The 14,294-nt window shown below is 64.8% G+C and overlaps 1 protein-coding gene across 1 annotated transcript; it reads left to right on the forward strand.

Annotated features, from left to right (window-relative positions):
- Window positions 1–2: 2 nt before the first annotated feature.
- On the forward strand, window positions 3–13,393 carry CHLRE_04g217850v5 (uncharacterized protein). The gene is made up of 18 exons (XM_043061737.1): window positions 3–96; window positions 459–555; window positions 1,394–1,696; window positions 2,023–2,069; window positions 2,375–2,892; window positions 3,236–4,522; window positions 5,218–5,299; window positions 5,732–5,837; window positions 6,456–6,551; window positions 6,897–7,173; window positions 7,407–7,534; window positions 7,741–8,053; window positions 8,315–9,925; window positions 10,133–10,272; window positions 10,479–10,662; window positions 11,015–11,117; window positions 11,381–11,456; window positions 12,000–13,393. The coding sequence occupies exons 1-18, from the start codon at window positions 62–64 to the stop codon at window positions 12,312–12,314; spliced, it is 5,718 nt and encodes a 1,905-aa protein (XP_042925179.1). The 5' UTR covers window positions 3–61; the 3' UTR covers window positions 12,315–13,393.
- Window positions 13,394–14,294: the final 901 nt, after the last annotated feature.

Here is a 14,294-nt window from a genome sequence, read left to right on the forward strand (position 1 = left end):
CTGGTCCGGCCCGGGCTGTGCCGCCTGCGACCTGGGCGCCCCCCTGGCCTGCACCTCCCTCATGCCCTCCGACCCCCGGGCCACCTGCGCCTCCAGGTGTGTCCCTTGTTTGCCCGCACGCATGCATGCATGCATGATGCATCACCATACCCCATGCCCTCACGGCCTGCACGTGCACGCATGTCTCCTTCCCCCGCTAGTCTGGTTTGGTGGGGTTTAGTTTGGGCGACTTTATATAACAAACCCCCTTTCCCCATCCCATGTATTATCACTTGCAACACTTTACCCCCCCCCCCCTAAGGCTCTATTGCATTGGGTTTGGTTTAGTTTGGGCTGGTATCTACAACCCCCCCCCCAGACGCACGCAACCACACACACATCGTCGGTAGCGCTTACCGTTTACCACTTTACTAATCATGAATATAACCCCCCCTCCCCCCCCCACGTGCCCCATGCAGCCTGGCCTACTCCAACCGTACGCTGTACAAGTCCATCACGTGTGTGTCGGGCGGCGCCGCCGGATCCAGCATCGCCAAATTCCTGGATTCCATGGAGGTGAGGGGGCGGGGGCGGGGGGAGAGCGTGTGTTTCGCTCGCATGTGCGCGCGTGTGGCTGTGTGGCTGTGTGTGTGTGTGTGTGTGTGTGTGTGTGTGTGTGCGTGTGCGCGTGCGCGTGCGCGTGCGCGTGCGCGTGCGCGTGTGCGTGCGCGTGCGCGTGCGCGTGTGCGTGCGCGTGTGCGTGTGCGTGTGCGTGTGCGTGTGCGTGTGCGGGCGTGTGTCTTGTGTGCCAGGGTGCGGGCGTGGGAAGGGCACGGACATAGGCGAGGGAAAGGGCACGTGGACAGGCCTCTCCCCCCAGAGCCGTCGCTGCGACACCCGGCATGCTGTTGAGGACCGCCCAGGCCGCTGCCACGAATCCCATGCCGCCCCCCGCCACCACCACAGCAGCAGCCCGGCGCAGGCAGCATGCTTGGTGGGGCGGCGGCGTCGCAAGGCTGGCAGCGGTCTGGGCGGTCCGCGAGAGCACGCCGGGCGCCGCGGCGAGGGGTCTCGGTGTGTGTGTGTGTGGGAGTCCGGCTCATAACATCTGTCCGTCGCCCGTGCGTGCGCTGTCCCTGTCCCTCGCTCTTGCCCGTGCTCCTACCCGTGCCCTCGCTTCCCACGCCCGCGCCCTTGTTCGAAGACGGCGTCTGAGGGCTGGCTTCGGCCTAAGGCTTCTGGCTTCTGGCTTCTAGGTTGTGGTTCGTTTGGATTTCGACAACAACTACTCTATACCTTGTCTAGCGGCTTAACTCACTGAATCGGTCATGGGCGGATACGATCCATCTCACATAATCCCCACCCCACCCCCCGCCCGTACGATACACACACGCTCACACACACACACACGCAGGTGTATTGCAGCACGGTCCCCATCGCGCCCCTGCTCCCCGCCTGGGCCGCACTGGGACAGCAACTGAACCTGTCTGCCTACCTCACAACCTCCACAGCAGCCGCCTCCGCCTCCGCAGCAGCAGCTGCAGCAGCAGGAGCAGCGGGGGCGCCGGCAGCAGGAGGAGCAGAAGCCGCCAACAGCATTAGTGCCAATGGCAGTAGCAACAGCAACAGCAGTAGCAACAGCAGTGGCAGTAGCGGCGGCGGCTACTGCCTTATCGCGCTGCGGGCGGGAGACTTTTTCAAACGGGCTTACCTGCAGGTGTGTGTCCGTGTGCATGTTATGCATGTGTGTGCATGTGCGTGTGTATGTGTGTGCATGTGCGTGTGTATGTGTATGCGTGTGGGTTTTGTCTACATGGGTGCATGCCATGAATTTGCCACCTTGCCGCAAACTCAAACTCAACATACAAATTTCAGGGGGGGCTAGGCCCATGCAATCGGGAGCCTCATGCGTCCGCTCCACCCTGCCCCTGTTAATGCTCTCCCCTTCATTCCCTCCCTCCGACTCTCCCTCCCACCTGTCCTACTGTACCTGGCCACGCCTTCACTTCTTAAGTAATCATGAATGTAATCCCCCCCTCGCAGTGCCTGGCACGGAGCTGTCATTTCGTCCAGGGCAGCCGCTCCTACTGGTGCGTGCGTGTGTGTGCGTGTGTTTTAGATAAACACGAGAGGGGGGGACGCGCATACTGTGCGACATGCAGTGCTTGAGCGATGCGTGTGTGTGTGTGTGTGTGTGTGTGTGTGTGTGTGTGTGTGTGTGTGTGTGTGTGTGTGTGTGTGTGTGTGTGCTTGCGTGCGTGTGTGTGTGTGTGTGTGTGTGCGTGTGTATATGGCTACGTATGCGGTTCGTGCGTTCGCGTGCGCCTATTGGGGCTCTGATTTGGGTTGGCTTGCCCCCAGCACGGTAAACGCACACATACGCACGCACACGCAGGTGTGACGGCGGCCTCGAATGCGCGTGCCCCACTGACATGCCTACCGGCGGTAGCAGCAGCAGCAGCAGCAACCGCAGCAGTAGCAGCGGCAGTGGCAGTAGCCGCAGTGGCAGTAGCATGCCTGCCTGCAGCAGCCGGCTGGCGGACATGGTCGGCAGCGCCGGAAGCAACATCCGTATGACCTGCCCCACAACCGGCAGTAGCAGCGGCAGCGGCGGCAGTAGCAGCGGCAGCAGTATCAGTAGCGGCAGCGGCAGCGGCAGCGGCGGCAGTAGCACCAGCAGTGCTTCCGACGCCGGCAGCACCCCCGGCGGTAGCAGCGGCGGAAGCGGTGGGGGCGGAGGAGGCGGGGGGAACTGCAAGCTGGAGATTGAGGGCATTCCGTTCGACATGCCGCTGGCCTGCTCGGCTCGGGAGTGTCGGCCCAGCGCCGCCTCCGCCTCGGTGGCTGCGGCGCTGCTGGGTGCGGAGCCGCCGCCGCCGCCGCCCGTGCAGGACTGGGTGCCGTTGCTGGCAGGTGGGTGCGGGTAGATGGGGGTGGGGTGGGTGTGGGGGTTGGGGTGGGGGTAACGTACGATGCCACGTACTCGGCACGGCCACTTTGCCCGACACTCACCCCCGAAATCCCAAGCCCACTTCATACTTGTGATTTGATCACTCCGTTTTCGGCTAACCCCCAGCCCCACCCCCACCCCACCCCTCCCAATGGCAATGACTACTTTGGGATTGGAATGAACAACCCCCAGTATCGCTTGCAACCAACGCCTCTACCTGTGCTCCGCTCGTTTCAGCTTGGTTTGGTTTAGTTTGGGCTGGTATATACAACCCACACCCAATCCCCACACCCAACCCCCAAACAGCTCTGCCCGTGGCCGCGGTGACGCTGCTGGCAGCGGCTCTGGCTCTGGGGCTGTGGGCGCACCGCCGCAGTTTTGCTGCCGTCTGGTCTAGCTACCAAGACCCACACGGCGGCGGCGGCGGCCGTTACGGCGGCGGCGGCGGCGGTTACACTTCCCTGGATGGCGACGACGACGTTGGTGACGGTTTTGGCGGTTTTGGCGGTTTTGGCGGCGGCGGCGGTTCTGGCGGCGGAGGCAGCGGTTGGCAGCAGCAGCCGCAGCAGGCGCCTGATGGCAACACGGCGCCTTCCGCTGCCGCCGCCGCCGCCGCCGCTGCGACTAAGGCCGGCGGCGGCAGAGGTGGCGGTAATGGGGATCTGGAGGAGGCGGGGGCAGCGCTTTTCAAGGGCTCCGGCCGCCGCGGCGGCGGCGGCGGCGGCGGCGGCGGCGGCGATGACGTAGCAATCGGCGGCAGCGGCGGTGCCGCGAATGACGAGCTCGTGTTTGTGTTTGAGGATGTGAGTGTGTTCGTTCCACACCACCCCCCCAAGCACCCTCATCACCACAGCCACCGCCTCGGCAGCCACCGCCCTCGCACCCCAGCAGCAGCAGCAGCAGTGGCTGCTGGCGGCGGAGACGGTAGGCCTGGAGGTGGACGCGGCAGTAGCAGCATCAGCAGTTTCGGCAGTGGCAGCAGTGGCGGTAGCAGCCACCTTGCAAGTCCGCCACAGCCCAAGACCGCGGACGCGGCAGCTGCGGCTGCAGCCACCGCCGCCGCCGCCGCCGCTTCCCCTCCTGCCTACCCACCCGCCTTCCGGCCCGACTCCACCACCTCCACCTCCGAATCCTCTGCTGCCAACGCCTCACCACAGCCGCAGCCGCCATCACTCCTAACCGCGGCCCGCGGCGGCGGCGGCGCCTCGGCCATTGACACTGCCAGTGGCGGCAGCAATGGCGGCGGTGGCGGTGGCGGCGGCGGCGGCGGCGTCAGGAACAAGACGGCGGATGGCGTTTCAGGAGACGCAGACGCAGACGATACTACGGTGGCGGCGGCAGCGGCGCCGCCGCCTCAGCCACCTCCCGGAGTACGTGCAGTTGGAGGAGGTGGCGGCGGCGGCGGGCTGGGCGGCTGGGCGGCGGCGACGCTGGCGAGGGTCGGGGCCGGGCTGCGCCGCCGCGGCCGCGGCAGCAGCAGTGGTGGTGCCGCTGCTGCTACTGCCACTGCGGCTGCGGGTGCGAGTGCTGCCACGGCTGCTGCTGCTACTGCCGGCCGCAGTGGCTGGCGCCCGATCGTGGACGGGGTGTCAGGTGCGTGCGTGTTTGGGGTCGGGACTGTGGCTGCGGCTGTGGCCGTAGCTGTCAGGGGCGGCAGGGGGACCGTGTATATATGTGCTTGGGCCTTGGGTATGTGTTTGGGTGCGATTTGTGATTTGTAATTTGTGACCAGGTATGTGGTTTTTGTATATGTTTTGGGGGTGATTGCCAACGAATTGTTATTCATGTCTTGTTATTCAAGTCTATTTGGTCCCACTCACTTTCATTGCGTGTGTGTGCCTGTTACTGACCATTGCCTGACCGTCCCAACCATCCAACCACACGTTTCCCCCCATCACACATCCCACACACGCGCACACACACGCACACGTTCCCCCATCACACACACACACACACACACACACACACACACACACACACACACACACACACACACACACACACACAGTGTTGTAGGACACTCGCATGGGCTTGCACCCTTGGGATCGTGTGGACACTAATCCCCACCCAAGGTTAGGTAGATGGGCGTAACAGGTGCTTCGGGTAAGTATGGTCTCGGCTCGGCAGGTCGGTCGGCTGCGGTAAGTATACTCTGAAGGTAATCCGCGGCCGTAATTCTGCATCGCATACACTGTCCTACGCGTAATGTTTTCCTTGTGCTCTTTCTGCTCTAACACACACACACACACACACACACACACACACACACTCACCCGCCGTTCACACAGGCTGTGTGCGGGCTGGCGAGATGCTGGGTGTGGTGGGGCCGAGCGGCTGCGGCAAGAGCACACTGCTGAGTGTGCTGGCCAGGTGGGGGTGAGGGCGTGGGGGGTGGGGGTGGGGGTGGGGGGAACAGAGTGATCCTATCAGTAGTTTGAAGTGCAAGGATTTCAGCGGGGGCTTGCGGTATACGGTATATGGGTTATATATACCCGAGCCCAACGAAAAGGCCCCATCAGTAGCAGAACGGGGGTGAGGAGGGGCGGTTTTGAGTGGGAGCAGGGAGTTGCTAAGAGGGGGTTCGGATGGGCAGTTTAGGCAGTTGGGTTTTGCATGCTTCCCTCCCCCCCGGCCCAGTAGTGGGTACGTGTGCAACTGAAACGAGTATACAATGGTAGCCTGACCCAACCCTCCGCCGCATCCCGAACCTGTTAACTCACCTCCAGTCCTTACCCCACCCCTCCCAACCCCAACACCCCACCCCACCCCACCCTCCCCCACCCCAATCCCCCACCCCCCCAGCTCCTATGTCGAGCTGCCCCCCGGCGCACGTGTGGGAGGTCGGGTGGCTCTGGGCGGGGAGGCGCGGCAGGCGGCGCTGCGGCGGGCGACCGGGCTGGTGCCGCAGGTGGGGGCGTGTGTATGAGAGAGAAGGCGTTGCGGTCGCTGTCGTCCTGTCGTGATACAATAACGGTTCTACAAGTTCACTTCTTGATTACGGTAGTACGCACCCCCCCCACAGGTGGGGGCGTGTGTGCGTGTGTTCGTGTGTGCATGCGGCGCCAACACACGAGGCGTGTACGGCGGGGTATGTGGAAAACATGTGTGTGCAGTTGCCGCGCTCACACCTCTCAAAATTCCTGCCACATTCTTGAACCTGGTTCTGCACACCCTACAACTGCACAACATGCCGCGGCCCCTCACCCTCCTCCCGTCCTCCGCGCACCTCTGCGCCCCCCACCTCGCCTCTTCTAAATCAACCATGATTGTTACCCCCCCCCCGTCATTGGCACGCGCACGCCTGCTGCCCACTTCGCTATAATTCTCTGTACCAATCTTTGCAACCCCCCTCGCTCTTTTGTACTGGGTTTAATTTTCGGTGAGGCTGCTATTTACAACCTCCCCCCCTCTCTGTACCAACTTTGTAACCTAACCCCCCCCCCCACCCTCTGTACCGCTTTTCCAAACATCCTTGCAACCCCCCCCCTCAACACACCCACACCCACACACACACCCACACATGCAGGCGGACGTGCTGCCTGCCTCTCTCACCGTGGCCGAGTGTGTGGCCTACAGCGCCGCACTGCGACTGCCGCCACACACGCCCGCAGGGGAGGTCAAGGTGAGGGGGGGATAGGGAGGGAGGGAGAAGGAGGGAGGGAGGAGGGAGGGCGGGAGGGAGGAAAGGAAGGCGGCAGAGGGCGGGCGGGCGGGAGGGAAGGAGGGAGGGCGGTAGAGGGCGGGTTGGGGAGGAGGAGGCAAAGGGATGCGAAGGAGGGAGAGGTGCAAGCCAGGACAGACAGGCAGGGGCGCGGCGACGGGCGCGGGTTTGGGGCTTGCCAGGCGTGCCGTCACGATGTCAAAAGCAAGAAAGCATGTGACAGCACATTTGATAAGGAGCGCAAATACACGCTCAAACCCCCGCGCACCGCCTCTCTCGCCCACCCTCCCACCTCCACCCCCACAGGCTCGGGTGGCGGGGGTGCTTGAGGAGTTGGGTTTGACACGCGTGGCACACTGCCTCGTGGGCACCGGCTTGGGAGGCGGCGGCGGAGGAGGAGGCGGTGGTGGCGGCGGGGGAGGCGGCGGGGGAGGCGGCAGCAAGGCAGGAGGAAGTGGGCTGGGAGCGTGGTGGCCGTTTGGCGGCGGCTGCGGCGTTGGTGGGTGCGGCGGCGGAGGCGGCGGAGGAGGCGGCGGCGGCGGTGTGCTGAGCTGCTTTGGCGCGACTGGGCGTGGAATCAGTGGTGAGTGGCGGCGGCAGCTGCGTGTGGCTGCGTGTGTGTATCTCTTCCGGTTTCCCCATTTCCACATGCCCCACACCCATCTCCGCACCTTTTCCCGACCCTGACACACACGCGCAGACACACCAGCCCACCAGCCCCTCCTATCCACCCATCCACCCACCAACCCACCCACCCACCCTCAACCAACCAACCACCCACCAACCCACCAACCCACCCAACCAACCAACCCACAGGCGGCGAGCGGCGGCGCGTGTCCATTGCTATGGAGCTGGTTATCTCGCCGCGGCTGTTGGTGCTTGACGAGCCGACCAGCGGCCTAGACAGCTGGGCGGCACACAACCTCATCCGCACGTGCGCGGCGGTGAGGGCGGGGGGGGGGGGGGCGGGAGGGGTTGTAAATACCAGCCCAAAACAAACTAAAGCAAACCAACGAAAACGAGCGGAGCAGGGGGAGGGGAAGGGTTTCCAACTCGGGGTTATGGGGGCGTGCGTTTGTTTGGGAAAGTCGCCACCCCCCGTTTCTCCCGCCCTTATTTAAGAACCCCGCCCCCAAAACAAAACACACAGGTCGCCTCGCACGGCCGAGTGGTACTGCTGTCGCTGCACCAGCCCTCACCAGACATGGTGGCCAGACTGGACCGCCTCATGCTGCTGGCGCCGCCGCCGCCGCCGCCCTCGTCTGGTCCGCCGTCTGGCCCGCCGCCTGGTCCGCAGTCTGGTCGGCCCGGACCGTCTGGTCTGCTTCCTGGATCCGGGAAAGGAGGAGGAATATGGGTTGGAGGCGGAGCAGGAGGCGGAGCCGGAGGGGGTGCGGCGTTCTTCGGTCGCCCGGCGGCGGCGGCGGCGCACTGCGCGGCGGCGGGCTGGGCCTGTCCCCCGGGTGAGTGACATTCGTTTGGGTGGTGTGGTTGCATGTGGTTGCGTGTGGACTTATGAACGTGTGTGGACGTGTGTTCCCCGTGACGTTTACTTACGTGTTACGTGGGAACAAGTAGCGGCGTCCTGCCATATGCCCACTCCAACTCTTTGATCTTGGACTGAAGGATGTGTGGTGGCTGTTCAGTCGTGCGAAACCCACGGACGCACCCACACTCTCACCCACACCCACACCCATACACACCATCCCACCCCACCCCACCAGGCCGCGCCATCTGCGAGCACCTGCTACAGCTGGCCAACCACCCGCCCGCCGCCGCAGCCCTGGTGGCAGCTACTGCCGCCGCCGCCGCCGCCACTGGCGCCGCCTCTGCTACTGCCGATGCCTCTGCAGATGCCGCCACTGGTGCTGATACCGCTACTGCCGGCGGCACTGCTGCCCCTGCTGCTACTGCCGACCGGGCTGCAGCGGCAGTAGCTGCAGCTGCTCCTGCCGGCCCGGACGGCGAGTGTACGGCAGACGCAGGTGGGCCCGCCGCCACTGCTACAGCCGTCTCTCCGCCTGTGCTTTCCAACCACTTGGTTGAGAAGGCGGCAGTAGCAGCGCCGCTGGCTCCGCCGCCGCTGCTATTGCCGCCTGAGCCGGCGGCGGCGGCGCTACTGCCGCTGGAGAACCATGGCTGCGACCCTGTGGTTGTGGGCGGTGGCAGTAGCAGGGCCGACAACAGCGGCGGCGACGGCAGTAGCAGCAGCAGTAGCAGCAGCGGCAGCAGCACAGCGTTACCGGCGGCTGGTGTGGACACAACGCCATCCACTTCCGACACAACTACTGCTACTGCCACCCCCGGGCTCGGCAGTAGCACACCCATGGCCGCCAGCCGCACCGCGACCTCCGTCCTGACGCCCCCTGCTACAGCCACAGCCGCCGCCGCTGGAATTGCTGCTACTGCCGCCCACAGCGCCATCTCCCGATCGCGAAGCGGCGGCAGTAGCATCGCCGGCGGCGGCGGCGGCAGCTATAGCAGCGGGCCCCAATCGCTGCTGCTACTGCCACCTGCGGGCCGGCCGCGGCGGCTGACAGCTCAGAACCTGGAGGGGGCTGCAGCGGGCGCGGTGGCCGCTGCCGCTGCGGCTGCAGCAGCTGCTACAGCCGGCCACCACCACCCACCGCACAAGCTGGCCCAACAGCTACAGCCATGGAAGCAGCAGCAGCAGCAGCAGCAGCAGCAGCAGCAGCAGCAGCAGCAGCAGCAGCCGTGGCAGCAGCAACAGGGTCAGGAGAATGCGGAGACGGACGGGGAGTGGGTTTCCGCAGCGCCAGCGCCAACGGCGGCAGTAGCAGTAGCCGTGCCAGGCTCCCCCTCCTCCTCCTCCGCCACCGCCGCCACCTCCCACCACTGGAACGTCGCGCTGCTGCCGTACCCACCTCCGGCACCCACACCGCCGCTACAGCCGCCAACGGATCCCGCCAGCCGGTATTCGCCCTCGGCAGTAGCAGCGGCTCCCGGTCCACCGCCGGCAGTAGCAGGAATGGCTCCCTATCCGCCGCCGGCAGCAGCAGCAGCAGGCGCAGTAGCAGCAGCAGGAGCGGGAGCAGCAGCCCGCACCTCCCCCACCTCCCCCGCCCCCACCTCCTCCCCCACCTCCTCCCCCACCGCCTCCTCCCCCATCTCCGCCTCCTCCTCCTCCTGCTCCGGCGGCTGGCGGCTGTGGTGGCGTGCCGCCTGCCTGCTGACGTGGCGGTGCGGTGCTGACCTGGCGCGCTCGCCCGGCCTGCTGCTGCTGCATGTGGCGCTGGGGCTGGGGGCGGGGGCGCTGGTGGGGCTCATCTTCCTGCGGCAGGAGGCGGACCTGACGGGCATGCAGAACGCGGCGGGTGAGTGCGTGGCGGAGGTTGGGGAGGAGAGGGGAGGGGAGGGGAGGAGAGGGGAGGAGGGAGGAGGGGTCAGGAGCGGGGATGAGAGGAGTGGGGACAGCTGTTCCGGCCAGGCGTTAAGCGTGAAGTGTCGGGTATGGGGCCACCAACTACCCTACCCACCAACTCCCCAACCCCTTTCCACCCGCTCCCCAACCAAACCCACAGGCGCCATCTTCTTCAGCCTGGCACTGTTCGGCTTCACCTCACTCACCTCCCTGGACGGCCTGATGCGGGAGCGGGCGCTGGTGGGGCGCGAGGTGGCGGGCGGCTACTACCCCGTCAGCGCCTACATGCTGCCGCGACTGGTGAGTGGTGAGGGCAGTAGGTTTGTTTGGGGAGGGGGAGAGGGGGACAGGGGGGGGAGAGGGGGAGAGGGGGATAGGGGAGGGGGAGGGGGTTTGCAGGGTATAAACATTGGATACAAGGGAGAAAGGGGAGGGGGGAGGGGAGGATTTTCCACCACCTACCACTTCCTTAACGCACCTCATGCTTGTAACCCCGTCACACCCAGGTCCTGGACGGGCTCCTCCTGCGCGCCCTGCCCGCCGCCCTCTACTCGGCCCTGCTATACCCGCTGGTGGGGCTCACGGCGGCGGGGCCGGGCCGCCCCGCCGCCTTCGTGTTGGTGCTGGCGGGCTTCGCGGCCTGCAGCGGGGCGCTGGCCATGGCGGCGGCGGCGGCGGCGCCCAATGCGGGTAGGGCTGAGCTGGGGGGGGGGAGGTGGGCGTGGGGAATGGGGGTGGTGGGGGTGGTGGGAGGGGGGCGTGGGGGGCGCTAGGGGTGGGGGGGGGGATGTCATAGGGGCAACAGGCTTGGGACTGGGGACTTGGGGCTTGGGGCCGTGTGGGCTGTGGGCTGTGGGCTGTGTCAGTTTGGATGCTGTGGTGTGTGCGAGTGAATGAAGCACTTGGGTGCGCCTGAGGGTGAACCTATCCGATTCGCACCTGCTCAACACCTTCTTCGACCCCTTCTCCGCTCCTGCCTTACTCCTGCAACTCTGCAACACGCCTGCCCCCGCTACCCCTGCCCTGCCCCCTGCTGCTACAGCCACAGTGACGCTGCTGATGAACCTGCTACTGCTGCTGTGGACGCTGGTGGGGGGCTTCCTGGTGAACCCCGCCTCCATGCACCCGGCCCTGGCGTGGCTGAGGTGAGGGTGGGTTGTAAATACCAGCCCAAACTAAACCAAAACCAACGAAAACGAGCGGAGCTCAGGCAGAGGCGTGGGGATTGAATAGAGTGGGTGTGTGGGAGGGTGAGGAGGATGGGGTGAATGGCCATCTCCCGTGCTTCCAACACGTACCCACACGCATGCCCTCCTCTTCCTCTGCCATCACATCTCGATGGCCCAACTCGTTTGGGTCGGGCATATAACCCCCACCCCACCCCCCGCTCCCCGCCCCCCACGAGCAGGTACGTGAGCCCGCTGTCGTACGCCTTTGAGGCGCTGTTCGCAAACCAGGTCAAGGGCACACGCTTCGTGTTCGACGTGAGTGCCGGAGGCGGCGGCGGCGCGCCAGGGCTGGGGCCGGGGATGGAGGCACGGGCTGGTGGAGGCGGTGGGGACCGAGAGTACTGAGAGGGGTGCGGGGGGCCAGACCTCTGGCGGGACCTGCTGTAAATTCGTACTGTAATGGCGTGAAGAGGAGAGAGCTGAGTGGCAGGGGTGGGCGGCGGGGGTGTGGGTTGTGGGTTTGCTGGAGCAGCGCTCCACAACACCACCGCACGTCCCACTGCGGCGCCTCTCGTGCCAGTGGTGACTGCCAACCAACACGCAAACTGCACACCAACCACCTCCACTGACCCCCAACTTCTCCCCCCTTCCATCCCCTCCCCACTATTGTCGCGTGCCACTCCGTTGTCAAGCATCGGCCACGCTCTCCCCCTCGCTCTATTGCATTGGGTTTGGTTTAGTTTGGGCTGGTATCTACAACCCTCCCCTCCCCTTGGCTACAGCCTCGCTCCTCCATAAGCCATGAGAAATGTAAACCTCCCCCTTCTCCCCCACCCCGCCCCTCCCCTCTTACCCCAGGTGTCGGGGTACGCGCGTGTGGATGACGTGTTGGGCGAGACATTCATGTCCGCCCTGGGCCTGGACCCTCACGCAGCCCTGAGGGACGTGGCGGCGCTGGCAGGCTTCCACGCCGCATTCGCCGCCGCCGCCGCACTGCTGGCCTGGAGGAGGTGCAGGCAGCCCGGGCCGCCGCCGCCACTGCCGGCCGCGGCGGCCGCGGCAAGAGGAGGCGGTGTGGCGCCGGGGGCGCTGGTGGGGAAGGCAGCTGGCGGGGGTGAAGGCGGTGGCGGTGGCGGTGGCGGCGTGGGTGGTCAGGGAACGGCGGCGCGTTGACGTTAAATGGAGACAGGCAGCGGAGGGGGGCGTGATGTACACTATGGTACTTCTGTGGCGGCGGCGGCGTGGCGGCTATTTAGAAGCTTGCGTGAACACGTGAGAGAGCAGGAATTGCACAGAGAGAGGAGGAATTTCACAGGGCTGAGAGAATGAGAGCGTGGGCGAGTTGGGAGCACAATCTGCGGTCCTAAATGTGGAGGTCGATCGCCGGAATGAATGCATGTGTTCACCTTTTGAGTAGTCACGTGTAGGAGGAGCCGAGGTGTGTGTATGTGTGTGTGTGCGGCTTCCACGAAATGAAAGGAAAGGAACCCATGCCAGGCACGCAGCGCACCTGCGGCCCGTTTCATGCATGTGAAGCATGCACGGGCATCATGGGGTGCGTGTCAGCTTGTGTCAACTGTGAAGAGGGTAGTATTGACGTGCTTGAAAAAACGCAACACTCACAAGCGAACGTAGTAGACGGGGCAACAGCGCGATGCGCGGTTTGGGATAATTTTGGTCTGGTACGCACATCCGTCCATCTGTTGTGTCCGGGCTGCAATGATAGATGTGTGCGTGCCGGGCCGCTTGCCGAGGCAGTGAAGGAGGGTGATGCATTGGCTACAAGAGGGGTCTGCTGACGCAGTTCACGAGCTAGGAACGCGGAATGCGAGAAGGCGCAAGTCCAGTGTGGGTAAGCCATTGTGGGTAAGCCATTGTGATGTAGGACAAGCAAGAGCAGTGTGGGTAAGCCATGGAGGTTGCATGGGCTACACGAGGGCGCTGCCGACGCACTTCGTGGGGCACGGGACGCGTGCCTGGGTCCTGGGATGCCTGCGCTGATGCTGCACGCCGGAGCGTCACAGAACATGAGGTCATGTCTGGCCCCCACCTGCCTCGCTCGCCTGCGAAGTGCGGGAGGCTGGGAACAGCACCGGTCACCGGATCAAGCAGCCAGGAGCCGGATGCGCAGGAACCACTCAACCAAGGGCCAAGGGCCAAGGGCAGGACCTTATCGTGTGTTGTTCTTCATGAGGTAGGAAGGGCACGCACACATACAGATCGTGCGCACCACCTTGTAACACATAAACACACACGCAACCAAACGCGCACGGACGCACCGATGTGCCAATGTCCGTGCAGCGCTCGTATCTTACGAAGGCAGGGGCGGCGTCAGTGGCCGAATTCCTTAAAATGGCTTCGTTTAGTTGACGAAACAGGCTGCCGCCGCTTCGTTCACCCCCAAAATGTTTCCGGGGAATCCGCCCCCGACCCGCACGATGTCGACACCGACACGACACGCCCACTCCTCCCCTGCTTCCCGCCGACCCAACCTCACTCTCCCGCCAGGGGAACCCCTGTCTCCCGCCGTCAACACCCATAGATACAGCCCTTTGAGCCTTCTTACCATATGCCACGCAGGTTTCGGCCGTGGAGTAGCCGCTGGAACCCCCTGTCCTTGGCCAAAAGTGGCCGAAATCCCAAAAATGTCTTCGTCTGTTTGCCGAAAGACCCCCCAAGATCCCGTGCGTTTTGGCCAAGTCAAGATCAAAACATTTTCGTCCGCCAGAGGCCTTTTTGGGCAAATTTCGTTCCGAACGAAGGAAGATACGAGCGCTGAAACACACACGCAACCAAACACTTTACCAACCTGCCTTACCACTGTCCCATCGCACACGCACGGACGCACCGTCTGGCGCCGTAGCACGCACACTTCGTGGGATGGGACACGGGACGCAGGCACCGCACTGCTCACCCGCCGTCCCTCTGTGGCTGTGCCCGCTGGGTACTGACAGCACCTCCATCGCCCCTCCTCCCTGCCTCCCACCTGCGCCTACCCCCCAACGTTACCCGAATGACTGGAAACACGTGCCACCCCACTCGTCAGCGGCCGCTCCTCGGCCCTTTGCCGCTCCCACGCCCCCCCCCCCGCTAGCCCTTCGCTGGCGCATCCCTAGCGGTACCCTCGAGCGCGTCACATGGACTGCCCGGCTA

This window comes from Chlamydomonas reinhardtii, chromosome 4, assembly GCF_000002595.2.
Source record: "Chlamydomonas reinhardtii strain CC-503 cw92 mt+ chromosome 4, whole genome shotgun sequence".
Taxonomy (NCBI): Eukaryota; Viridiplantae; Chlorophyta; class Chlorophyceae; order Chlamydomonadales; family Chlamydomonadaceae; genus Chlamydomonas; species Chlamydomonas reinhardtii.

Excerpts from the sequence above, each read along its gene's own strand:
- CHLRE_04g217850v5 (XM_043061737.1), top strand. The coding sequence starts at position 62 with ATGCCCTCCGACCCCCGGGCCACCTGCGCCTCCAG. Across the intron at positions 2,893-3,235 it reads CTGGGTGCCGTTGCTGGCAG|CTCTGCCCGTGGCCGCGGTG; the intron begins GTGGGTGCGGGT and ends ACCCCCAAACAG. Across the intron at positions 9,926-10,132 it reads GGGCATGCAGAACGCGGCGG|GCGCCATCTTCTTCAGCCTG; the intron begins GTGAGTGCGTGG and ends CCAAACCCACAG.